The sequence below is a fragment of the Apteryx mantelli genome, chromosome 34, assembly GCF_036417845.1.
Source record: "Apteryx mantelli isolate bAptMan1 chromosome 34, bAptMan1.hap1, whole genome shotgun sequence".
In the NCBI taxonomy this organism is placed as follows: Eukaryota; Metazoa; Chordata; class Aves; order Apterygiformes; family Apterygidae; genus Apteryx; species Apteryx mantelli.
The window spans coordinates 2149218-2172491 of record NC_090011.1 but is presented as its reverse complement, the minus strand read 5'-3'; the positions used below and the strand labels follow the sequence as shown (position 1 = coordinate 2172491).

At 73.8% G+C, this 23274-nt stretch overlaps 5 protein-coding genes across 5 annotated transcripts in view; 2 read left to right on the top strand and 3 right to left on the bottom strand.

The window, feature by feature from the left end:
- Positions 1-893: 893 nt before the first annotated feature.
- SULT2B1 (sulfotransferase family 2B member 1) lies at positions 894-6007 on the bottom strand. Its single transcript, XM_067314293.1, has 7 exons — positions 5717-6007; positions 5386-5594; positions 5167-5293; positions 4193-4287; positions 2179-2359; positions 1003-1115; positions 894-911 (listed from the first exon to the last, which is right to left on the bottom strand). Exons 1-7 carry the CDS (start codon positions 5850-5852, stop codon positions 894-896), a joined length of 879 nt encoding a protein of 292 aa, XP_067170394.1. The 5' UTR covers positions 5853-6007.
- A 2384-nt stretch (positions 6008-8391) lies between these two features.
- Positions 8392-13124, bottom strand: RPL18 (ribosomal protein L18). Its single transcript, XM_067314347.1, has 7 exons — positions 12980-13124; positions 12167-12252; positions 11651-11758; positions 10585-10683; positions 10227-10350; positions 8930-8999; positions 8392-8495 (listed from the first exon to the last, which is right to left on the bottom strand). Exons 1-7 carry the CDS (start codon positions 13107-13109, stop codon positions 8420-8422), a joined length of 693 nt encoding a protein of 230 aa, XP_067170448.1. The 5' UTR covers positions 13110-13124; the 3' UTR covers positions 8392-8419.
- A 695-nt stretch (positions 13125-13819) lies between these two features.
- Positions 13820-23274, top strand: part of LOC136994911 (sphingosine kinase 2-like) — a 14365-nt gene continuing 4910 nt past the window's right edge. The window contains exon 1 of the mRNA XM_067314333.1: positions 13820-13997. The gene's annotated coding sequence lies outside the window, so the exon portion shown is untranslated. The remainder of the gene's footprint in view (positions 13998-23274) is intronic.
- On the top strand, positions 14503-19462 carry LOC136994888 (sphingosine kinase 2-like). Its single transcript, XM_067314291.1, is given in 9 exon segments — positions 14503-15017; positions 15956-15987; positions 15989-16103; positions 16729-16823; positions 17480-17570; positions 17573-17594; positions 18200-18890; positions 18892-19006; positions 19009-19462. Coding segments are annotated over 9 exon segments (1737 nt in total). The 5' UTR covers positions 14503-14611; the 3' UTR covers positions 19179-19462.
- LOC136994887 (D site-binding protein-like) overlaps positions 20642-23274 on the bottom strand; it is a 2976-nt gene continuing 343 nt past the window's right edge. The window contains 4 exon segments of the mRNA XM_067314290.1: positions 20642-21301; positions 21304-21445; positions 22236-22450; positions 23031-23261. Coding sequence (XP_067170391.1) covers positions 21231-21301; positions 21304-21445; positions 22236-22450; positions 23031-23261 — 659 coding nt within the window. The 3' untranslated portion in view covers positions 20642-21230.

Genomic DNA, 23274 nt, shown 5'->3' with positions numbered 1-23274 from the left:
CGTCCCCCACAGGAGCAAGGGGGCCGCGGCGGGGGTGGGGGGCGGTTTGGGGGGGCAGGGGGATTCGGGGTCCCCCCCGACGCCGCCCAGCTGCACCCCGACACCTTCGGCTTCGCCGCCTGCCGGGACGCGGGACCGTCGCGGGAGCCTCGTCGACCGGCCCCGAGCGCCACCTGCGTCCAGGCGAGCCCCGGCCCCGGGGGTGCCCCAAAACCCCGGGGGGCACCCTGAGACCCCCGGGGGGCAGCCCAACACCCCCAGGGGCACCCCAAAACCCCGGGGGGGCACCCTGAGACCCCCTGGGGGGGAAGCCCAAAACCCTGGGGGGGCACCCCAGCCCCCCCCAGGGCACCCCAACCCCTCCAGGGGACACCCCAAGAACCCCTGGGGGAGCCCCAAGATCCCCAGGAGCACCCCAAAACCCCCCGGGGGCACCCCAACCCCCCCCAGGAGCCCCCCAAGACCCCTCAGGGCACCCCAAGACCCCCTGGGGGGAGGCCTCAAGGCCCCCAGAGACGCCCCAACCCCCCCAGGAGCCCCCCAAGACCCCTCAGGGCACCCCAAAACCCCCTGGGGGGGCCCCAAGGCCCCCAGAGACGCCCCAACCCCCCCAGGAGCCCCCCAAGACCCCTCAGGGCACCCCCAGCCCCGTGGCACCCCTGGGCGGGCAGGTCGGGGGGGGCCTAAACCCATCACATGCCACGGGGGGGGGGGGGGGGCCCAGAGGTTATTAAAAACCGCTGGAATAGGCCCAAAGCGTGCGATCTGGGGCCCCCAGGGCCCCCCCACTCCCCCGGGGGGGGCCCCTAACCCCCCCAGCCCGCCCCCCCCCAGCCTGCCCCTGGCCGGGCAGAGGGCCCAGGCGTCCGGGCGGCCCCCAGCTCCGGCGCGGCTCAGGGCTCCGGGGGGGTCTGGGGGTCGGCGGGGGCGGGGGGGGGCTGCTGTGAGGGCCCGGGCTGGGGGTCCGGGGGGGGCCCCCGGGGGGGGCGCCGGGGGGGGCGCGGGGGCGTCCCAGGGGAAGGCGACGCCCAGGCCGGCCATGCGCTCGCGGTAGACGCGGTCGAAGCGGGCGCTCTGCTCCGCCGTCAGGTGGTTCTTCCAGTCCCCCGCGATGCCTGCGGGCCGCGGGGCGCTGGGGGGGGTGCGGGACCCCCCCGTGCCCCTGAACCCCCCCCCGGGACCCCCTGAACCCCCCCCCCGGGACCCCCCGGGACCCCCCCCAGCCCCACGGAGCCCCGGGTCCCCCTCCGCCGTCACGTGGTTCTTCCAGTCCCCCGCGATGCCTGCGGGCTGCGGGGCGCTGGGGGGGGGTGCGGGACCCCCCCCCGCGCCCCTGAACCCCCCCCCCGGGACCCCCTGAACCCCCCCGGGACCCCCCGGGACCCCCCCCAGCCCCACGGAGCCCCGGGTCCCCCTCCGCCGTCACGTGGTTCTTCCAGTCCCCCGCGATGCCTGCGGGCCGCGGGGCGCTGGGGGGGGGTGCGGGACCCCCCCGCGCCCCTCCGAACCCCCTCCGGGACCCCCCCGGGACCCTGAACCCCCCCGGGACCCCCTGAACCCCCTGGGACCCCCCAGGACCCCCCCCAGCCCCACAGAGCCCCCTGATCCCCCCGACCTCTGCAGACTCCCCCAGACCCCCCCAACCCTGCAACCCCCAACCTGGGCCAGGGCCCCCAGTGCCATTCCCAGTGTCCCCAGTGTCCCCAGTGTCCCGTGTCCCCAGTCTCCCAAACCCACTCCCAGGCCTCCCGGCCCCCCCCCCAGCCCCATTCCCAGTCCCCCCAGTCCCTCCCAGTGCCTCCCAGTGCCTCCCAGTGCCCCCGTCGCACCCTTGCGCAGGAAGGGGGTTCCCCATCCCCATCCCCAGTCCCCCCAGTGCCTCCCAGTGCCTCCCAGTGCCCCCAGTCGCACCCTTGCGCAGGAAGGGCGTTCCCCATCCCCATCCCCAGTCCCCCCCAGTGCCTCCCAGTGCCTCCCAGTGCCTCCCAGTGCCCCCAGTCGCACCCTTGCGCAGGAAGGGCGTTCCCCATCCCCATCCCCAGTCCCCCCCAGTGCTCCCAGTGCCTCCCAGTGCCCCCAGTCGCACCCTTGCGCAGGAAGGGCGTTCCCCATCCCCATCCCCAGTCCCCCCCAGTGCTCCCAGTGCCTCCCAGTGCCTCCCAGTGCCCCCAGTCGCACCCTTGCGCAGGAAGGGCGTGCGCCGCACGTCGAGGATGAAGGCGGGCGAGAGGCTGAAGTTGCTCATGCGGTTGCGGCGCATGGCGGCGAAGGAGGCGTTGGCCACCACGGCGTCGAGCGCCGCCGGGCCCAGCCGCCGGCCCAGGAAGGCGCAGAGCCGCTCCACGCTGCCCCGCAGGTCCTGCACGGGGGGCGGGACCGGGTCAGGACCCCCCCGGGACCCCCCAAACCCCCCCGGGACCCCCCCCAAAAAACCCCGGGACCCCAAAACCCCCCGAAACCCCCCGGCACCCGGCACCGGGGCGGAACCGGCCCAGCCGCCGGCCCAGGAAGGCGCAGAGCTGCTCCACGCTGCCCCGCAGGTCCTGCGCGGTGGCGGGAAAGGGTCAGGACCCCCCCGGGACCCCCCAACCCCCCCCGGGACCCCCCAAAAACCCCGGGACCCCAAAACCCCCCGAAACCCCCCGGCACCCGGCACCGGGGCGGAACCGGCCCAGCTGCCGGCCCAGGAAGGCGCAGAGCCGCTCCACGCTGCCCCGCAGGTCCTGCACGGGGGGCGGGAGCGGGGTCAGGACCCCCCCGAAACCCCCTGGGACCCCCCAAAACCCCCCCAAAAACCCCCCACACCCCGAAACCCCCCGGCACCGGGGCAGAACCAGCCCAGCCGCCGGCCCAGGAAGGCACAGAGCCGCTCCACGCTGCCCCGCAGGTCCTGCGCGGGGGGCGGGAGCGGGTCAGGACCCCCCCGGGACCCCCCCAGGACCCCCCAAACCCCCCGGGACCCCCCCCAAAACCCCCCACACCCCAAAACCCCCCGAAACCCCCCAGCACCCGGCACCGGGGCGGAACCGGCCCAGCCGCCAGCCCAGGAAGGCGCAGAGCCGCTCCACGCTGCCCCGCAGGTCCTGCGTGGGGGTGGGACCGGGTCAGACCCCCCCGGGACCCCCCGGGACCCCCCAAAACCCCTGGGACCACCCCAAAACCCCCCCGCACCCCAGGACCCCCCCCCCGGCCCCGGCACCGGGGCAGAACGAGGCCCGAACCGGGGCGGAATTGGGCCCAGCACCCTGGAGACCCCCCCCCCGGCACCCAGCACCACCCGAACCGGGTCAGAACCAGGCCAGAACCGGGGCAGAACCAGGCCCAGTGCCTCAGGGACCCCCCCGGCGCCCAGCGCCACCCAAAACGGGTCAGAACCAGGTCAGAATTGGGCCCAGCACCTTGGGCTGGCCTGGCGCCCAGCGCCACCCAAACTGGGTCAGAACCGGTGCAGCCCCCTGGGCCCCCCCAGCGCCCAGCACCACCCGAACCGGGTCAGAATTGGGCCCAGCCCCCCGGGCCCCCCTGGCACCCAGCACCACTCGAACCGGGTCAGAACCGGGTCAGAACCGGCGCAGCCGCCCCGGTACCCAGCGCCACCCAAAACGGGTCAGAATTGGGCCCAGACCCCCGGGACCCCCCAGAGCCCAGCACCACCCGAACCGGGTCAGAACCGGCGCAGCCCCCCGGGCCCCCCTGGTGCCCAGCACCACCCGAATCAGGTCAGAAGCAGGCCCAGCAGCCCGGACCCTGCCGGTACCCAGCACCTCCTGAACCGGGTCAGAACCGGCCCAGCCCCCCGGTACCCAGCGCTGCCCGCAGCGAGTCGGAACCGGCGCAGCCCCCCGGATCCCCCCAGCGCCCAGCGCCGCTCGCAGCGGGTCGGAACTGAGTCGGAACCGGCGCAGCCCCCCGGTACCCAGCACCACCCGAACCGGGTTGGAACCGGGTCGGAAGCGTCGCAGCCCCCCGGATCCCCCCCAGCGCCCAGTGCCGCTCGCAGCGGGTCGGAACCGGGTCGGAACCGGGTCGGAACCAGGTCGGAAGCGTCACAGCCCCCCAGACCCCCCCAGCGCCCAGCACCGCTCGCAGCGGGTCGGAACCGGCGCAGCCCCCCCGGATCCCCCCAGCACCACCCGCAGTGGGTCGGAACCGGGTCGGAACCGGGTCGGAAGCGTCGCGGCGGCGGTGGCACCTGCTGCAGCTCCTCGTAGCTGATGCAGAAGAAGTTGTCGCGGCCGCGCAGCTGCAGCCACCCGCGCACGTGGTCGAACCAGGAGCCGAAGGGCACTGGGGGGGGGGGGGGGGGCGGGGGGGGCGACCCACGTCTCGCCTCTGCCCCCGGGGCCGGGGGGGCCCCGAACAGCCCCCACGTCCCCCCCACACTCCCCCCTTGCTACCCCCTAGAGCCCCCCAAGCTCCCCCCATAGCAACCCTGCCGGCCCCCACTGATCCCCTGCAGCCCCCCGTGTCCCCCCCCCACAGCCCCCCCATAGCCCCCTTGTCCCCCACAGGCCCCCCCATGTCCCCCCCATAGTCCCCAGGTTCCCCCCCTACAGCCCATGTTACCCTCTGTAGCCCCCCCATTCCCCCCCCATAGCCCCCTCACCCCCCCTGTAGCCCCTCCATGTCCCCCCACAGCCCCCCATGTTACCCCCATAGCCCCCATGTCCTCCCATAGCCCCTCTATGTTCCCCCCAGAGCCCCCCATGTTCCCCCCACAGCCCCCTACATTCCCCCCCATAGCTCCCTCGTCCCCCCATAGTCCCCTTGTCCCCCATAGCCCCTCTATGACCCCCATAGCCCCCTCTCATCCCCTCATAGCCCCCCCATGTCCCCCCACAGGCCCTCTATGTCCCCCCCCAGAGCCCCCCAGGTTCCCCCCACAGCACCCCATAGCCCCCTATATTGCCCCCATAGCCCCTCTATGACCCCCCCACAGCCCCCCATAGCCCCCTACATTTCTCCCCATAGCCCCCTCATCCCCCCATAGCCCCCTTGTCCCCCATAGCCCCCCCATGTCTACCCAGAGGCCCCTATGTCCCCCCACAGCCCCTCTATGACCCCCCACAGCCCCCTACATCCCCCCATAGCCCCTCTATGACCCCCACAGACCCCCCATAGCCCCTCTGTATCCCCCATAGCCCCCCCATAACCCCCCCCGCGCACCGTCGCCCTCCAGGAACTTGTCCAGGAACTGGTCGAGGCTCCCGGGGTCCTTGTAGGGCCGGAAGATCTGGGCGAAGTGGTAGAGCGAGACCAGCACGTCCTTGGGGTTGCGCACGGTGTAGATGACCTGGGGGGGGCACGGGGGGGGGCACGGCGTGGGTCGGGGCGCCCCACGGCAGGACCCCCCCCCTCCTCCCCTCCTCCCCCAGCAGCCCCCACCTTCGCCTTGGAGCTGAAGAAGGACTTGGCGAAGAGCTGCACGGGCAGGTGGGAGCTGATGAGCCGGGGCGGCGGGTTGCGCTGCGCCCGCCCCAGCCCCAGCACCGTCTCGAACCAGGGCGCCCGGTCCCAGTTGGGCACCGTCCGGCACCAGCTCGGGTCCCCGTCGCTCCGGATGAGGCTCAGGATCTCCAGCATCCACACGGTGCCTGGATGCGGGGGGGGACACGGACGCGGCGGGCGCCCGGATCAGCGCCGCCGGCGACGGCCCAGGCGTCCGGGCCCTTGCTCTGCTGGGGGGGGGGGGGATCCGGACGCAGGGGTCCCGTACCCGACTTCTGGTAGGTGACGTTAAAGACGTCGTCGTCCAGCACCTGGAAGTCGTTGTGGGCGGCCTCCAGGGCGCGGGGCGAGTAGATGAGCCCCGGGAAGCTGATGCCCTTGTACTGGAAGTATTCCTTGAACATGGCGCCGGCGCGCCGACCTGCCGGAGAGCGGAGCTGCGGCGCCCGGTGCGGGGCCGGAACGAGGCATGAACAGCGCCCGGCGTGGGGATGGACCGGGGTATAAGCGGTGCCTGCTGTCGCCCTGCCGTGGGGCACGTGCAGCCGCCATCGCTGCCGTGGGGCCGGTGCTGCCGTGGGGCCTGGCCACGGGTCTGGCCCTGCTACACGTCCGGCCCTGCCACGGGGCCCATCTGTGCCGTGGCTCCGTGCCGTGGGTCCGGCCCCGCCATGGGTCTTTCCCGTGGGTCTGGCCCCGCCGTGGGTCTGGCCCCGCCGTGGGGCGCCCCACAGCCCGCGTGGGGCCCCGTTCGGCTCCGCCTGGGCCCTGCCCACAGCCGCCTCTGCGCTGCCGGGTGCCGCCAGCTCCCCGGGGACTCGCTCGTGGCTCCGGGCAACCGGGCGCCGCCTGCCGCCCCACGGGGCCCCATCCCGCCCCACGGCGACCGGGGGAACCGCGGCCTGGCCCCACATCCTGCCCCACGGCAACCGGGGGAACCGCAATGTGGCCCCATGGTGACCACAGGTGTCACCTCCTGCCCCACAGTGACCGGGGAAATCACGGCCTGACCCCAGGGCAACCGTAGGTGCCACCTCCTGCCCCACGGGGCCCCATCCCGCCCCACGGCGACCGCAGGTGCTGCCTCCTGCCCCACAGGGACCAGGGGAACCGCAGCCCGGCCCCACAGTGACCACAGGTGACACCTCCCGCCCCACGGCCACCAGGTGAACCACGGCCTGGCCCCACAGCAACCACAGGTGACACCTCCTGCCCCACGGCCACCAGGTGAACCGCAGCCCGGCCCCACAGCAACCACAGGTGACACCTCCTGCCCCACGGCCACCAGGGGAACCGCGGCCTGGCCCCACAGCAACCACAGGTGCCACCTCCTGCCCCACAGGGACTGGGGAACTGTCAGCTGGTCCCACTTCCCGCCCCACGGGGACCTGGGGACCGCGGCTCGGCCCCACAGGGAACCGCACGCGCCACCTCCCGCCCCATGGCGCGGCCCCACAGCTCGGCTGCACCAGGCAACAGCCCCCAGGGCCCGGGGGGGGCTGGGCCGCCCCACAGCGGGGCCGCGGCAGGGCTGGGCCAGGGTCCCCAGCGCCTCCGAGTCACCCCGAACCGGGGCCGGGCACCGTTTCCCTTCAGGGTCACCCCAAATCGGGGCCGCGCCGGGCGCTGCGGCTGCCTGAGTCACCCCGAATCGGGGCCGCGCCGGGCGCCTCCGAGTCACCCCAAAACGGGGTCGTGCCGGGCGCTGCAGGTGCCTCTGAGTCACCCCAAATCGGGGCTTTCCCAGGCACCGCAAGTGCCTCAAAGCCACCCCGAAACGGGGCCGCGCCAGGTGCCTCCGAGTCACCCCAAAATGGGGCTGCGCCGGGCATCACAGGTGCCTCCGAGTCACCCCAAAATGGGGCCGTGCTGGGTGTCACAGGGGCCTCAAAGTCACCCCAAAATGTGGCTGCACCGAGCGCCCCAGGGCTGCCTCAAACCGGAGCTTTCGCGGGCGTCGCAGGTGCCTCCGTGTCACCCCAAATCCCGAATCGGGGCTTTCCCAGGCACCGCAAGTGCCTCAAAGTCACCCCAAAACGGGGCCTCACCAGGTGTCTCCGAGTCACCCCAAAATGGGGCTGCACCAGGCACGGCAGGGACCTCCAAATCACCCCAAAAAGGGGCCTCGCTGAGTGTCACAGGTGCCTCCGAGTCACCCCAAAAAGGGGCCTCGCTGGGTGTCGCAGGTGCCTCCGAGTCACCCCAAAACGCGGCCGCGCCGAGCGCCTCGGTGCCGCCCCAAACCGGAGCTTTCGCGGGTGTCGCAGGCGCCTCCGCGTCGCCCCGAATCCCGCAGCCGCAGCGTCACCCCGAACCGCGGCCGCACCAGGCGTCGCGGGTGCCTCAGGGCTGCGCCGAATCGGGGCCGGGCGCCGCCTCCCCTCGGGTCCCCCCCCGAATCAGGGCTGTGCCAGGTGCCCCCCCCCCGTGTCCCCCCCCCCAAACCGGGGCCGGGTGCCCCCCATCCGCCCCCTGTCCCTCACCTGGCAGCGCGGCGACAGCGGGGGTTGCGGGTGCCGGTGCCGGGCGGCAGGTGCCGGTTGCGCGTCGCGGCGCCGGGGAGGGGCACCGGGGCCTCCCCTCCCTCCCCGCCGTGGCGCTAACGAAGCCGCCCGCTAATGAACCGGCCCCGCCCGGCGCCGCCTTACGTAACACCCCCCCCGACCGGTTTCCCCCCCCCCCCAACGCCCCCGCCCGGACCCGCCCCAGCGGGGTGTCTTACCCCCCCCCCCCCCAATCCGTGGTGACAGCGGGACCCCCAACCCCCGTTGGGGGGGGGGGGGAACAGACCCGGACGCCTGGGCCCACCCCACACCGGGGGGGACGTGCGTGTCGCATCCCCCCACCCCACGACGCCTGGGCCCACGGTGGGGTGGGGGGGGTTGGGGGGGGGGGTCCCGGACGCCTGGGCCCGCGGCGGAGGAAGGAGGCGGCAGCGATGGCGGCGGCGGCAGCGGGGGGTTTATTGGCCTCAGTTCTTGTAGCCGCGGCTGGCGCGACGCCCGCGCGCCCGCTCGAACTTCCGCCCCTTGGAGCGCACGTAGGGCCTGCGGGGAGAGCGGCGCGTCCGCGGGGGCCCCGGCGTCCGGGCCTGGGCCCCGCACCCCCACCCCGGGCCCCGCATCCCCCCCACAACACACACACACGCCCCCCCTGCACCTGGCAGGGGGCCCCGGCGTCCGGGCCCCCCTTTGCTCCCCCCCCGCATCCCAACAAGGAACCCAGGTGTCCAGGCCCACCCCCACCCAAGGGCCCAGGTGTCCGGGGCCCCTTCACCCCCCCCCCCACCATTCCAACAGGGGGCCCAGGCGTCCCGGCTCCCTCCACCCCCATCCCAGCACCCAAGAGGGGACCCAGGCATCCGGGGCCCCCTTCGCCCCCCCCCCAGCCCAGCAGCAGGCCCCTGCTCCCCTCCCCCCCGCCCCCACCCCCCAGGGGCCCCGGCGTCCGGGACGGGACGTGGGGGGGGGGGGTCACTCACTTGGTGTGACTGTGGGGGGTGCCGGGCGCCTTCCCGAAGTGCCGATAGACCTGGCGGCCCTTGCGGGGTCCTGGGGGGGAGGGGGGGGACGATGGGGGTCACAGGCAGCCGGGGGGGGGGTGAGGGGGGTGAGGGGGGTGTCGGGGGGCGCTGAGGTGTCCCTGGGGGCATCGGGGGGGTCCCAGGGCTGTTGGGCGGGGGGTTGTGGCGGTGTTGGGGGTCCCAGCAGCTGTTGGGGTGCATTGGAGTGTCCCCGGGGAGAGCAGAGAGTCCCTGGGGGGGTGTTGGGGGTGTCAGGGTGTCCCTGGGGGAGTGTTGGGGGGTGTCAAGGTGCCCCCACAGGCGTTGGGGGGTTCTGGGGTATCCCCAAAGAATCTCTGTAGATGTTGGGGTGTCCCAAAGGTATTGGGGTGTCCCTGGGGGGGTCCCTGCAGGTGTATGTGGGGGTGTTGGGGTGTTCTGTGAGTGTTCAGAAGGGTGTTGGGGTGTCCCCGGGGGTGCAGGGGTGTGTTGGGGTGTCCCCACGGGTGTTGGGGGGCCCTGGGGGGTCCCCACGGGTGCAGGGGAGTGTTGGGGGGCCCCAGGGGTGTGTGTGGGGTCCTGGGGGGGTCCCCAGGAGTGTGGGGGGGGTCCTGGGGGTGTGGGGAGGTTTTGGGCTGTCCTCACGGGTGTTGGGGGGTCCCAGGGGGTCCCCAAGGGTACAGGAGGGTGTTGGGGTGTCCCCAAGGGTGCAGGGAGGGTCCCGGGGGCTGTTGGGGGGTTTTGGAGTGTCCCCAGGGGTGCCAGGGGGGTCCCCATGGGTGTTGGGGGGTGTTAGGGTGTCCCCATGGGTGTTGGGGGGGGTCCCGGGGGGTCCCCACGGGTGCAGGGGGGTGTTGGGGGGCCCCAGGGGTGCGTGTGGGGGTCCTGGGGGGTCCCCAGGGGTGTGGGGGATCCCTGGGGGTGTGGGGAGGTTTTGGGCTGTCCTCACAGGTGTTGGGGGGTCCCAGGAGGTCCCCAAGGGTACAGGAGAATGTTGGTGTGTCCCCAGGGATGCAGGGAGGTCCCGGGGGTCCCCAGGGGTGCAGGGGGAGTGTTGGGGTGTCCCCAGGGGTGTTGGGGGGGGTCCCAGGGGGTCCCCAAGGGTACAGTAGGGTGTTGGGGTGTCCCCAGAGGTGCAGGGAGGGTCCCGGGGGGTGTTGGGGTGTTTTGGGGTGTCCCCGGGGGTGCAGGGGGGGTCCCGGGGGGTGTTGGGGGGTTTTGGGGTGTCCCCAGGGGTGCAGGGGGGGTCCCCGGGGGGGGGGGGGGGGCCGCTCACCCGAGAGCAGCACGGTGCCTTTGCCCTTGGGCGCCGCCATCGCCAGCTGGTCGAAGGTCAGGATGGAGCCGCCGGCGCGGAGGATGCGGCTGCGGGCGCCGCGCGTCACCCGCAGGGCGCACACCTGCCCAGGGGGGGGGACACGGTGTGTGTGGGGGGGTGAGCACCGATGTCCCCCCCCCACCGGGGGGCCCAGGCGTCCGGGCACCCACCCCGGGACAGACCCAGGCATCCGGCTCTTCATCCCCGTTTCTCCCTTCAGGTAAAACCCCGCTGTGGTGGTACCCGACACCCCCCCACCCCACGGGGGGGCCCAGGCGTCCTGCTCCCCCCCCCGCCCCCCCCCGCCACGCAGCACCTTGAGCTTGGGCACGTCCTGGATGCGGACGTCGTCGGTGACGGTGCCGACCACCACGGCCGTCTTGTCCGCCCGCCCCGGCAGCTTCATCTTCCGGATCTGCCACGGAGCGAGGGAGCGGTTTGGGGGGAACCGGAGCCTTTTGGGGTCCCCCACCCCCGGGGGGGGAATTGGGGTCTTTTGGGGTCCCCTGCCGGGGGGGGGGGGGGGCAGGAGGCATTTCAGAGGGAAACCGGAGCGTTTTTTGGGTGCTCACTAAAGAGGATAAGGTAAAATACGTCTAAACAGGAATTAGGACAGTTTTGGGGCAGTTTGGCCCCATTCAGAGCCCTACTGATACAGAATAAGACAAACGGGGTAAGAAAGCAGTTTTGGGGGCTGCAAAGCAGTTTCAGGAAACGTCTTGAGATGATTACGGAGAGTTTTGAAGTACTTCCCACGCAGAACAGGACCAGGGAGATTTGGGGTGCGTTTTGGGGCACTTGGTGACAGTTCCGGGGTGGGTTTTCGGGTGTTTTGTGGGGGTTCAGAGCACTCACCATGTAAGAGAAAGCTGAAGGATTTGGGGTACTGCATGGCAGTTTTGAGGTGATTCAGGCAGTTTGAGGTATTTGGGGTGTTTGGAGACACTCGCCATGCAGAAAAGGACCGGGGCGCTGTGGGGCAGTTCAGGGCACGTTTTGGGGCGATTCGGGGTGTTTGGGGCACTCACCACGCAGAACAGGGCTAGAACAGTTTCAGGCACTGCGGGGCGGTTTTGGGGCGTGTTTTGGGGCGATTCGGGGTGCGTTTTGGGGCGTTTGGGCACTCACCATGCAGGAGAGGACCGGGGTGGGTCGGGGCGCTGCGGGGTGGGTCGGGGATGTGTTTTGGGTGATTCGGGTGCGTTTGGGGCACTCACCATGCAGAAGAGGACGGGGGTGGGTCGGGGCGCTGCGGGGCGGTTTCGGGGAAATGCGTTTTGGGGCACTCACCACGCAAGACAGCGCTAAGGTGGTTTCAGGGCACTGCGGGGCAGTTTCGGGGCGCGTTTTGGGGCGATTCGGGGTGCATCTGGGGCACTCACCATGCGGGAGAGAGCGAGGGGCGGGCGGTTGGTGCGGCTCATGAAGAGGCGCTTGAGCACGACCTTGTTGAAGGTGGAGTTGGTGCGGCGCGCCAGGAAGCGGTACAGCTGCGGGGGGGGGCGTCAGCGGGGGGCCCCGGCGGCCGGGACCCCCACGAATCCCCCCCAAAGGGCCCCGGCAGTGGGGACCCCCCCATCACCCCCCAAGGGCCTCAGCATCTGAGACAACCCCCCCAAAGGGCCCCGGCGGCCGGGACGCCCCCCGAATCCCCCCCCAAAGGGCCCCGGCGTCCGGGACCCCCCATCACCCCCCCAAGGGCCTCAGCATCTGAGACAACCCCCCCAAAGGGCCCCGGCGGCCGGGACACTCCCGAATCCCCCCCCCCAAAGGGCCCCGGCGTCCGGGACGCCCCCCGAATCCCCCCCCCCAAAGGGCCCCGGCGGCCGGGACGCCCCCCGAATCCCCCCCCAAAGGGCCCCGGCGGCCGGGATCCTCCTGCCCCCCCCGGCCCCCACCTTGACGAGCAGGCGCAGGTAGACGTCTGGCTCTTGGGCTCCTTGCGCCGAACCTTGCGGTCCCGGTTGTGGCGAATGTCGACACCCTGCGGGGGGGGATCGGGGGGCTGCCCCACGGCCGGACCCACACAACCCCACACAGCCCCACAACCACCCACGCAGCCCCACACGGCCGCGTTATCTAACCCTACAACTACACCCAACCCCACAGCTGCACGCAGCCCCATGACCTGGCCCGACGGCCAGCCCCACAACCCCACACAGCCCTACACGGCCCCACAGCCCCGCATAGCCCAGCCCCGCAACCCCACGCAGCCCCACACCCGGCCCCACAACCACACCCGGCCCCACACAACCCCACAACCACCCACGCAGCCCCACACGGCCCCGTTACCTGGCCCCACAACTACACGCAGCTCCATGACCTGGCCCCACAACCCAGCCCCACGCAGCCCGGCCCCACAACCCCCCACAACCCTACACGACCCCACAGCCACGCACAGCCCGGCCCTACAACCGCACATCGCACACCGCCCGGCCCCAAGGACGGCGCCCCACAACCCCACGCAGCCCCACGGCCTGGCAGCCCTGAGCCCCCCCCCCAGCCTCGCGCGTCCCAGCCCCACAGCCCCGCACAAGCTCGCACAACTCAACCCCGCACGGCCCGGCCCCACAACCGCCCCCCACATCCCCGCCGGCCCCATCGCGGCCCCGGCGGCTCCCCCCGGGCCCCCCCGAGCCCCCCGCGGCTCCGCGACCCCCCCCCGGCGGCGGATGGCGGCGGATCCGCTGCCGCCCCCCGCCGGCACCCACCATGGCGGCGGCGGCGACAGAGGAAGGAGCAGGCTCGGCGCGGGGCGTTATGGGAAAGCGACGCCGCGCCGGCTTCCGCTCCGCGGCCGGAAGCGGCCCCTCCGGGCCGCTCTGCGCCGCGACCCTCCATGATCCTGGAGAGCTCCCTCGCTCAATGAAAACAAGGCAGGACTACAGAGACGCAGGGGCAGGAAAGAGAGTACGCGCTGCGAAAAACTTTCTTAATTAACGGTGTTAATTGCGCTGCAGTGCAAACGCTGATGCTGGAAACAGCTGCCGGGCTCCGGTTCCCGCTAAAGCAAGCCTGGGAGTCGCCAAAACGACAGGCTTTGAGGTGGAAAAGGCATTTTCCCCTCGCAAACCAGAGCTGGCTGCCGCAGCGGTTGGCGGAGGCGCGGGGCATGCTGGGATAGGGCCTTCCCCGTGACCTCCCGGACGGCGGCCCCGGGGGCAATTCCTAGAAAGCCCGGCCCTGCCCACACTAAACATGGCGGCCCGCGACCTGGCCGCGAGGGCACCGGCTCCCTGGCAACCGTTGCTAGGCCTCCCCCGTGCCCATTGGCTGACACGGGGGAAGCCCCGCCCACTCCCGACATGGCGGCCGAGGTTCCCCCCGCCCTCAACAAAGATGTCGCCAACCCTCCATTTCCCCCCCATCACCGCCGCCGCCCGCAACAAACATGGCCGCGCCGCCGCTTCCCCGCTTCCCAGGCTGCTGGCGTCTGATTGGCTGGCGGCGGGGCTCGGCGGCGTCTGATTGGCTGGAGCGGGGAAGGCGGGAGAAGACGGCGGCGGCGGCGGCGGCGCTTCCGGGAAGGCGGGAGCGGGGCCGGGCCGGGCCGGGGGGCGGTGCGGAGGAGGAGGAGGAGGAGGAAGGGGCCGCGGCGGCAGCGAGGAAGAGGAGGAGCGCGGCCGCGGCACCTGCTCGGCGGGGGAAGGGCGTCGGCGCCGGGGGGGGGCCGCCCCTGCCCCATGTCCCCGTGTCCCCCCCCGCCCCGGGACGGGGCTCCATGACAGGGTGGGGACCGGGGGGGGAGCGACGGCGGCCGCGAGGGGACACGGCCGGGGGGGGGGAAGTCCAGGGCCATGGGGGGGGGGACCGAGGTCTGGGGGGGGGGTCTGGGGCCATGGGGGGGGTCTAGGCCGATGGGGGACGGGGGGGAACCAGGTTTGGGGGGGGTCAAGTCTATGGGGGGGGTCCAGGTCAATGAGGCCTAGTGGGGGGGGGGAACAACAAGGCCTGGGGGTGAAGGAATTGGGGAGGGACACGGGGGGGGAATCCAGCCCCATAGGGTCTATGGGGAGGGGGACCAAGAGCCCCGGGGGGGGGGTTAATATGGGGGAGGGAAGAGCTTCCCCCTCCCCAACAGCTCTGTGGGGCCCCATATTGTCCCCCAACCTGGGGGGGGGGGGGCAAAACCCTGCATCCCCCCCCCCCAACCGCTGCCTTGGGGATGGGGATCAAAGGAGGCTTGGCAGCCCCTCCCCCGCCTTCGTTAGCTAACGAGGATGGGAGTGGGACACGGGGGGGGGGGGATGTGCGGTTCCCCCTCCCCCAATTAACGCTGTTTTTTGATACACACCCCCCCAGGGCCGCGCGGAGCCGGCAGCGCCCGGCGGCGGGGCGGGCGGATGAGCGAGGAGCCACTGCTGCACGGCGAGTTCGGCGCCCACCCGGCGGCCGGCGGCGCCCGCTACGCCCTGAGCCTGACGCGCACGGAGCTGCACGTGCAGCGCCTGGCGCCGCGCCCCGAGGCCGAGCCGCGCGCCGTGCTGCGCCTGGCCGACGTCGTGGGCTGCCACACGCTGCGCAGCCGGGCCCCCGCCCTGGCCGCCGCCGCCTTCTTCGCCGTCTACGCCTACCCGCCGCGGCCCCGGCCCCGCGGCCCCCGGCCCGGCCCCCGCGGCCGCCAGCGCGCCGCCCGCACCTTCCGCGTCGACCAGGCGCCCCGCTACGAGGACAACCGCCGCCTCGCCGACAAGTGGGCCCGCGCCATCAAGTGCCTCGTGCTCGGCATCGCCCTCTCCGCCGACGCCGGTGAGCGCCGCGGGGCCCAGGCGTCCGGGGCGAGGCTGGGGGGCCCAGGCGTCCGGGGCGCGGGAACCCCCTTTGCCCCCTGTTATAACGCCTGGATGCTGCTGCTCCCCCCAATGGGCCCAGGCGTCCGGGACCCCCTTCATCCCCTGCTCTGACTCCTGGATGCTGCCGCCCCCCTGGGTGGGCCCAGGCGTCCGGGACAGGCGGGCCCAGGCGTCCGGGGCGCGAGAACCCCCTTGCCCCCCTGTTATAACGCCTGGATGCTGCCGCCCTCCCAGACGGGCCCAGGCGTCCGGGATGGGACAGGTCCCGGGTGTCCAGGACCCCTTTTACTCCCTGTTCCTACCTCTGGATGCTGCCACCCTCCCAGACGGGCCCAGGCGTCCGGGGACGCTTCCCTCCCTCCCCCCGCGTTCCTCTCCCAGAGCAGCCCAGGGAGCCCAGGCGTCCGGGCCCAGCATCCCTCTTCCCCCCCACCCCAAAACTCCCAAGGACCCAGGTGTCCCCTCCCCTCCCCCCCCCCCAACATCCCCCGGGGCCCGGGAGGGGGCCCAGGCGTCCGGGCTGCACCCGCCGGGGCTGGTCGCGGCAGGCGGAACGAGTCCGTCCCGAAAGCCGCCGCCCGGACGCCTGGGTCCCTCCTGGCGCCTCCCCACCCCCATCACCTGCCCAGGTGTTTTTTTGGGGGGTGGAGCCTCTTCAGGCCCCTCCCACCCCCTGTTTTTTTTTGGGGGGGGACATGCAGTGCCAGCTGCCCGTAGGATAAGAGAGCCAGGCGTCCGGCCCCCCCCCCCCCCCCAGCCCTCTGCGGTTTCCCCTGCCCGGGGGGGGGCAGATCCGGAGTTTATCTCCCCTCTCGCAGCCCTTCCTCTGGGGCCGGGGGCCCAGGCGTCCGGGTGACGCCGCCCCCCCCCCTCGCCCCCCTTCCCGGCCCGCAGAGGCGCCGGCGGTGCTGCCGCGGCCGCGGCGGGCTGCTGCTGCTGCTGAACCCGTTCGGGGGCCGGGGCCGAGCGCTGCAGTGGTGCCAGAGCCACGTGCTGCCCATGATGGCCGAGGCCGGCATCAGCTTCAACCTCGTCCAGACCGGTGCGGCCGCGGGGGGGGGCCACATTGGGGGCGAGGGGGGGGGCCTGGGGGGCAACAGGGGGACCAGGGAGGCAATTGGGGGCTGAGGGGGGCAGGGAGGGGGGAGCCGGGGGGGCAAATGGGGGGCTGAGGGGAGGCGGGGAGGGCAACAGGGGGGCTGGGGGGGTGATGGGGGGCAAATGGGGGGCTGAGGGGGGGCAACAGGGGGCCATGGGGGGCAAATGGGGGGCTGAGGGGGGCAGGGAGGGGGGAGCCAGGGGGGCAATGGGGCTCTGGGAGGGTCCATGTGGCAGTGGGAGGGCGATGGGCCTGGGGGGGGGCGAGGGGGGGCAAATGGGGGGCCTGGGGGGGCAACTAGGGAGCCAGGGAGGGCAATTGGGGGGGGTAGGGGGGCAGTGGGGGGGCTGAGGAGGGCAGCGGGAGGTCTGGGGGGTGAATAAGGGGGCTGAGGGGTCTGGGGGGGGGATTGGGGGGGTCAATAAAGGGCCGAGGGGGGCAATGGGGGTCTGGGGGGGGCAACGCAGGGAGCAGTGGGGGGCAATGGGGGTTGGGGGTCACCGGGGGGGTGTTGGGGGCTCCGGGGGGCCCAGGCGTCCGGCACTGACCCGTTTCCCCCCCCCACCAGAGCGAGCGAACCACGCGCGGGAGCTGGTGACGGGCATCAGCCTGGCCGAGTGGGACGGGATCGTCACCCTGTCCGGCGACGGGCTCCTCTTCGAGGTACCGGGGGGCCCAGGCGTCCGGGAACCCCCCCCCAACCCCCCCCCAGGGGCCCAGGCGTCCGGGACCCCCCCCCCAACCCCCCCCCAGGGATCCAGGTGTCCGGGACCCCCCCAACCCCCTCCCTTGGGCCCAGGAGTCCGGGGACCTCTGCTGACATCTCACCCTGCTCCTTTCCCTAGGATGGGGGGGTTGGGAAGGGACCCAGGCGTCCGGGTCCGCTTTCCCTAAGAGAGATAGTCCCAACGTCCGGGAGGGGCCCAGGCATCCGGGAGGGGGCCCAGGTGTCCGGGGATCCCTTTTCCTAAGGGAGAGAGTCCCAGCGTCCGGGAGGGGCCCAGGCATCCGGGAGGGGGCCCAGGTGTCCGGGGATCCCTTTTCCTAAGGGAGAGAGTCCCAACGTCCGGGAGGGGCCCAGGCATCCGGGAGGGGGCCCAGGTGTCCGGGGATCCCTTTTCCTAAGAGAGAGAGTCCCAGCGTCCGGGAGGGGCCCAGGCGTCCGGGAGGGACCCAGGTGTCCGGGGATCCCTTTTCCTAAGAGAGAGAGTCCCAACGTCCGGGAGGGGCCCAGGCGTCCGGGGAGGGGCCCAGGCGTCCGGGAGAGGACCCAGGCGTCCGGGAGGGGCCCCGGCGTCCGGCTGAGTGCGTCCCCGCAGGTGGTGAACGGGCTGATGGAGCGGCGGGACTGGGCGGCCGCCCTGCGCATGCCCCTGGGCATCCTGCCCTGCGGCTCCGGCAACGCGCTGGCCGCGCCGTCAACTTCCACGCCGGGTAGGGACACGCGGGGGGGGACCACGGGGGGGACACGGCCACCTCCCCACGTGAGCCGCAGCACCGGGCGGCACCGGCCCCGCGTCCCTGAGCTCTGCCCCGCGTCCCCGTGCGCGACGCGGGTCCCGTCCTGCCGCGCGTGGCCCCTGCGCCGCGTGTGACCCCCGTCCCTGCCCCGCGTCCCTCTGCGCCACCCCGCATCCCGGAGCCGCGTCCCCGCGCGTGCCGTGTCCTCGCGTGTGCCACGTCTTGGTGCCGTGTCCCCATGCGTGTCGTGCCCTTGCGTGCGCCGCGTCGTGGCGTCGTGTCCCTGCGTGTGCCGCATCCCAGCGCCGTGTCCCCGTGTGCGACGTGTCCCCGCACGTACCATGTCCCCGCGCGCGCTGCGCCCCTGTGCGTGCCACGTCCCGGTGCCACGTCCCCGCAGGCGTCGCATCCCCGCGGGTGCCACGTCCCGGGTCCACGTGTCCCCACTGACACCCCCCTGTGCGTGCCACGTCCCCATGCGCGCTGCACCCCTGCGCGTGCCACGTCCCGGTGCCCGCGTCCCCGCGGGAGCCACGTCCCCGCTGACGCCGCCCGGCGCGCGCCGCCTCCCCCCGCAGGCTGCCGCCGGCGCTGGGCGTGGAGCTGCTGCAGAACTGCGCGGTGCTGCTGTGCCACGGCGCCCTGTCGCCCCTCGACCTGGTGTCGGTGACCACGGCGTCGGGCGCCCGCTGCTTCTCCTTCCTCAGCGTCGCCTGGGGCTTCGTCTCCGACGTCGACATCGAGAGCGAGAAGTACCGGCACATGGGCGCCGCCCGCTTCACGCTGGGCACCGCCGTGCGCCTCGCCGCCCTGCACACCTACCGCGGCCGCCTCTCCTACCTGCCGGCCCCCGAGCCGCCGCCGGGGCCGCCGCCGCGGCGCCCCGTGGCCCGCAGCGTCACCGCGCCGGGCCGCTGCCGCCGCCCGCCCGCCCCGCTGCCCCGCGCCGTCTCCGACCTGGGGCTCTGCCCGGAGCCGGAGCCGGAGGCGCCGCGCAGCCTCCCCGGCACGCCGGAGGAGCCGCCGCCGGGCGACCTGGAGGCCCTGGCGGAGGCGCCCGGCGAAGCCCCGTGGCCCGGCGACGCCGCGGGGACGCCCGGGGACGCCCCGCCGCCCGGGGACGCGCCGGGCGGCCCCGTGGACGACCTGCTGGTGCCGCTGGGGCAGCCGGTGCCGCCGTCGTGGGTGACGCTGGAGGGCGACTTCGTGCTGGTGCTGGCGCTCTACCAGACGCACCTGGGCGCCGAGCTGCTGGCGGCGCCGCGCGCCCCGCTTCGACGAGGGCGTCATCCACCTGTGCTACGTGCGGGCCGGGGTGTCGCGCGCCGCCCTGGCGCGGCTGCTGCTGGCCATGGCGCGCGGGGCGCCCTGGGGCCGCGGCTGCCCCAGCTGGGCCGGGTGCCGGCGCGCGCCTTCCGCCTGGAGCCGCTGACGCCCCGCGGCGTCCTCACCGTGGACGGCGAGCGCGTCGAGTACGGGCCGCTGCAGGCCCAGATCCACCGCGGGCTGGCCCGCCTGCTCACCGGCGCCCACCCCCGGCCCCCCGCCACCCCCTGAGCGGGGCCCAGGCGTCCGGGGGACAGAGCTGTGGCCACGGGGCTGGCGGGGCCCAGGTGTCCGGGTGGCAAAGCTGTGGCCATGGGACTGGGGGGGCCCAGGCGTCCGGGCAGCAAAGCTGTGGCCATGGGACTGGGGGGGCCCAGGCGTCCGGGTGGCAAAGCTGTGGCCATGGGACTGGCGGGGCCCAGGCGTCCGGGCAGCAAAGCTGTGGCCATGGGACTGGCGGGGCCCAGGCGTCCGGGTGGCAAAGCTGTGGCTGCAGGACTGGGGGGGCCCAGGCGTCCGGGTGCCCTCCCTGCCCTGGGGGTAAATGGGGACTTGGGGGGGGGGTTGTCTGTGGGGAGATGGTGCTGGGGATCCCCCCCCCCCCCCACCCCGGGACGCCTGGGCCCCTTGGGCACTGCCCTGCCCATCCCCCCCCACCCCCCCGGGCTGCTGCTGATGTTGGGGGGGGATTTAGGGAAACCCCCGAGGCAGGAGGGGGCCCAGGCGTCCGGGTCTGCCCTGCCCCCACCCCCAGCTCCTGCCCGGACGCCTGGGCCCCCCGGGGGGGGGAGGGGTCCCGCTGCTGCTCCCCCCCCCCCCATGTCCCGCAGCGCCGACCTATGCAATAAAGCCCGAGCCTGGAGCGAGGCCTCTCCTTGGCGGGGTCACGCGTGACGCAGGCGTGTGGGTGCACACGCGTGTGGGGGGGCTCAACATGGGCGCTGGGGCCCCACGGCGCACGCGTGGCCACGCACGCACACGCGTGTGCACCCGCCCACGGGGCCCGCCCTGCAGACACGTGCGAGCACCCGCGCACGCCCACGCCACGCGTGTGCACGTGACGGCGACGCCACGCGTGTGCTGCCGGTGGGTTCACAGGTTTATTCTGTACAAAATCGCCCCCCCCGCTGCCCCCCCCGGGGGTCGCGACCCCCCCGAAAAGCCTCGCGCGGGGGGGGGGGGTTAAAGTGGTCAAAGTGCAGGGGGGGAGGGGCTGGGGGGGCCGGACGCCTGGGCCCCTTCGGGGGAGGGGAGGGGCCGTGCTTGCTTCTGTCCCGAGGTGGGGAAGGGGCCCAGGCGTCCGGGGGGGGGGGCCGGCTCCCAGCGACGCTACTGGCCTGAACTGGAAATGGGTCGCTGGGAGGAACCTGGGGGGGGGGAGGGGCACGCAGGGGCCCAGGCGTCCGGCGCCCCCCCCCAAAACCCCTCGACTTCCTGTTGTTCCAGGAGGACCCAGGCGTCCGGGCGGCATCACCGCTGCACCCGGACGCCTGGCCCCCCCCCCCCCACGGCTGCAGGGGGGGCAGCGGGGTCTAGTGGTTAGAGGTGGGGGAGGGGCCACTCGGACGCCTGGGCCCCCTCGGGGGGGGGGAGGGGCAGTGCAGTCTAGCAGTTAGAGCGGGGGAGGGTGCGGGGGGGCCCGGACGCCTGAACCAGCCCTCGAGCTGGGGAATAAATATTTACAGGGGGGAGGGGCAGGGACCCAGGCGTCCGGGGGGGACAGTCCAGCTCGGGGAACCCCCCCATCCCCCTCCCTCCCGGGTTCCAGACCCCGGTTCCGGGTCGGATCCAGCTCCAGGTTCCGGGCTGGTTCCCAGTCCCCTTTCCAGGCTGGCTCTAAATCCTGGTTCCAGATCTTGGTGGCGGATCCTGGCTCCTCCCTGGTTCTGGACCGGAGCTGGGTCCATTCCCAGAGCCGGGTTCCAGGTTCCGGGTGGTTCCAGTCCGATTTCCCGACCCCTCTCCAGGCCGGTCCTGAATCCCAGTTCTGGATTTCAGGTCTGGATCCCGGGTCCGCACCGGTTCCAGGTCAGTTCCAGGCTGGCGCCCAGTCCCAGTTCCAGATTCCAGTTCCGGGTTGGTGCCGGGCTGGTTCCCAAGCCCGGTTCCGGATCCCGGTCCCGGATCCCAGCTCCACGCTGGTTCCAGGTTGGTGCCGGGTGCTGGTTGTGCCAGTTCGCCAAGCCCCTTCCAGGCTGGCTCCGGATCCTGGTCCGGGGCCGATTCGGGGTGGTTCGCGGGCCGGCGGCCGGTTCCGGAGCCCGGTTCCGGGCAGGTTCCGGGTCACAGGGCGCCGTGCCGGGCCTCGTAGCGCGCCAGCAGCGAGCGGTAGCGGCCCAGCTCCTGCCGCACCGCAGCACCTCCTGCCGCAGCACCGCGTTCTCCCGCTCCAGGAAGGCGGCGCGCACCGAGATCTGGTTCTCCTTGAGGCGCCGGGCGTCGCGCGAGCGCTTCGCCGCCTCGTTGTTCTTGTAGCGCCGGCTCCAGTACTTCTCGTCCTGCCGGCAGCGCCCCGACGCCTGGGTCCCCGGACGCCTGGGCCCCCCCGACGCGCGCCCCGCCCCCGAGCGCCGGTCCCCGACGGACACCTGGGTCCCTCCTGGATGCCCGGGTCCCCCCAGCTGCCTGGATCCCCCCGGACACCTGGGCCCGTCCAGGCCCTGGGGTTCTGCCCGGGTCCCCGGACACCTGGGTCCCACCCTGGGCACCACTGCACCCCCCCCCCCCAGGACACCTGGGTCCCCTGGATGCCCCAGTCCTGCTCAGGACACCTGGACCCCTCCCGGACACCTGGGTCCCCGGACACCTGGGTCCCCCCAGCTGCCTGGATCCTCCCAGATACCTGGGTCCCACCTGGACTCCTTGGTTCCCTGGATGCCCCAGTCCTGCTCAGGATACCTGGCCCCCCGGACGCCTGGGCCCCCCCAGACGCCTGGGCCCTTCCTGGACTCCTTGGTTCCCCGAACGCCTGGGCCCCCTGGACACCTGGGCCCCCCCAGATGCCTGGGCCCCTCCCAGACTCCCTGGTTCCCTGGACACCTGGGTCCCACCTGGACGTCTGAGTCCCCCCGGACACCTGGGCCCCTCCTGGACTCCTTGGTTCCTTGAACACCTGGGTCCCACCTGGACATCTGAGTCCCCCCGGACACCTGGGCCCCTCCCAGACTCCCTGGTTCCCTGGACACCTGGGTCCCACCTGGACGTCTGAGTCCCCCCAAATGCCTGGGTCCCCCCGGACGCCTGGTCCCCCCGGACGCCTGGGCCCCCCCGGCCGCCGGGGCCGCGCACCTTCTGCTCCTCGGGCACCTGGATCTTGCGAGCCTTCTTCATGATGGGCTGCGGCTTGAGCTCCTCCTGGGAGAAGCGGTGCTTGCGGGGGTCGAAGGCCTCGTGGCCGGGGACGCTGGAGAGCGCCAGGTCCGCGGGGTCGGGCTCGAAGTTCAGCAGCACCTCGACCTCCTGGGGCTCGCCGGGGCTGGGGGCGGCGCGGGGCGGCGCCGCGGCTGCGCCCAGGGCTCACACCGGGCCCCGGCGCCCGGCCCCCCCCCGCCGCCCCACGGACCTGGGGGGGCCCCGGCGCGACGGGGCGGGGGGGGGCAGGGCCGGGCGCCTGGGTTCCCTCTGCGGGGACCGGGGACGGGGACAGGGGTGGCCCGGACGCCTGGGTCCCCTGGGGGCTGCGGGTTTGGGGTCAGGCCCCGGACGCCTGGGTCCCCCCCCCCCCCCCCCCCAGGGAGGGGGCGATGGGAGCAGAGCGGGGGCACCCGGACGCCTGGGTCCCCCGGGGGCTGCGGGTTTGGGATCAGGCCCCGGACGCCTGGGTCCCCGGGGTGGGGGGGGGAGGCAACGGGGGCACGGCAGGATCCCCGGACGCCTGGGCCCCTCTGGGAAGGGGGCGATGGGGGCAGAGCGGGAGCACCCGGACATACCCGGGGTCCCCTGTTGGGGGGGGGGGTACAGGGTGGCGTGAGGCCCCGGACGCCTGGGTCCCCAGTGGGTGGGGCAGGGGGGGCCCGGACGCCTGGGTCCCTCATGGGTTGTGGGGCAGGGCCCGGACGCCTGGGCCCCGGGTGGGGGACGCACCGGCGGGGCGCTCGCGGTCGCGGTCACGGTCACGGTCGCGGTCGCGCTCGGGGGACTCGCCGGCAGCCCGTGCTCCCGCAGGAACTCGTCCAGGTCGACGTACTCGAGGTCGCCCAGGGGCCCCGGGCGCTCCCAGAGCAGCGGCGCCCCGAAGGGCCCCGGCGCCCGGCCCGGGCACCCACCCGCCTCCTCCATGGGCGCCCGCTCCGCCGGCCCTGCCGCGGCCTGTCACTACCCGGACGCA

Coding starts and splice junctions, on each gene's coding strand:
- SULT2B1 (XM_067314293.1), bottom strand. CDS start 5,852: ATGTTCAAGGAATACTTCCAGTACAAGGGCATCAGCTTCCCGGGGCTC. Junction 5,595..5,716: donor CGTCACCTACCAGAAGTCGG/GTACGGGACCCC, acceptor CCCCGCATCCAG/GCACCGTGTGGATGCTGGAG. Junction 5,294..5,385: donor TCTTCAGCTCCAAGGCGAAG/GTGGGGGCTGCT, acceptor TGCCCCCCCCAG/GTCATCTACACCGTGCGCAA.
- RPL18 (XM_067314347.1), bottom strand. CDS start 13,109: ATGGAGGGTCGCGGCGCAGAGCGGCCCGGAGGGGCCGCTTCCGGCCGC. Junction 10,684..11,650: donor CCCTCGCTCTCTCCCGCATG/GTGAGTGCCCCA, acceptor GCTCCGTGGCAG/ATCCGGAAGATGAAGCTGCC. Junction 10,351..10,584: donor AGGACGTGCCCAAGCTCAAG/GTGCTGCGTGGC, acceptor CCCCCTGGGCAG/GTGTGCGCCCTGCGGGTGAC.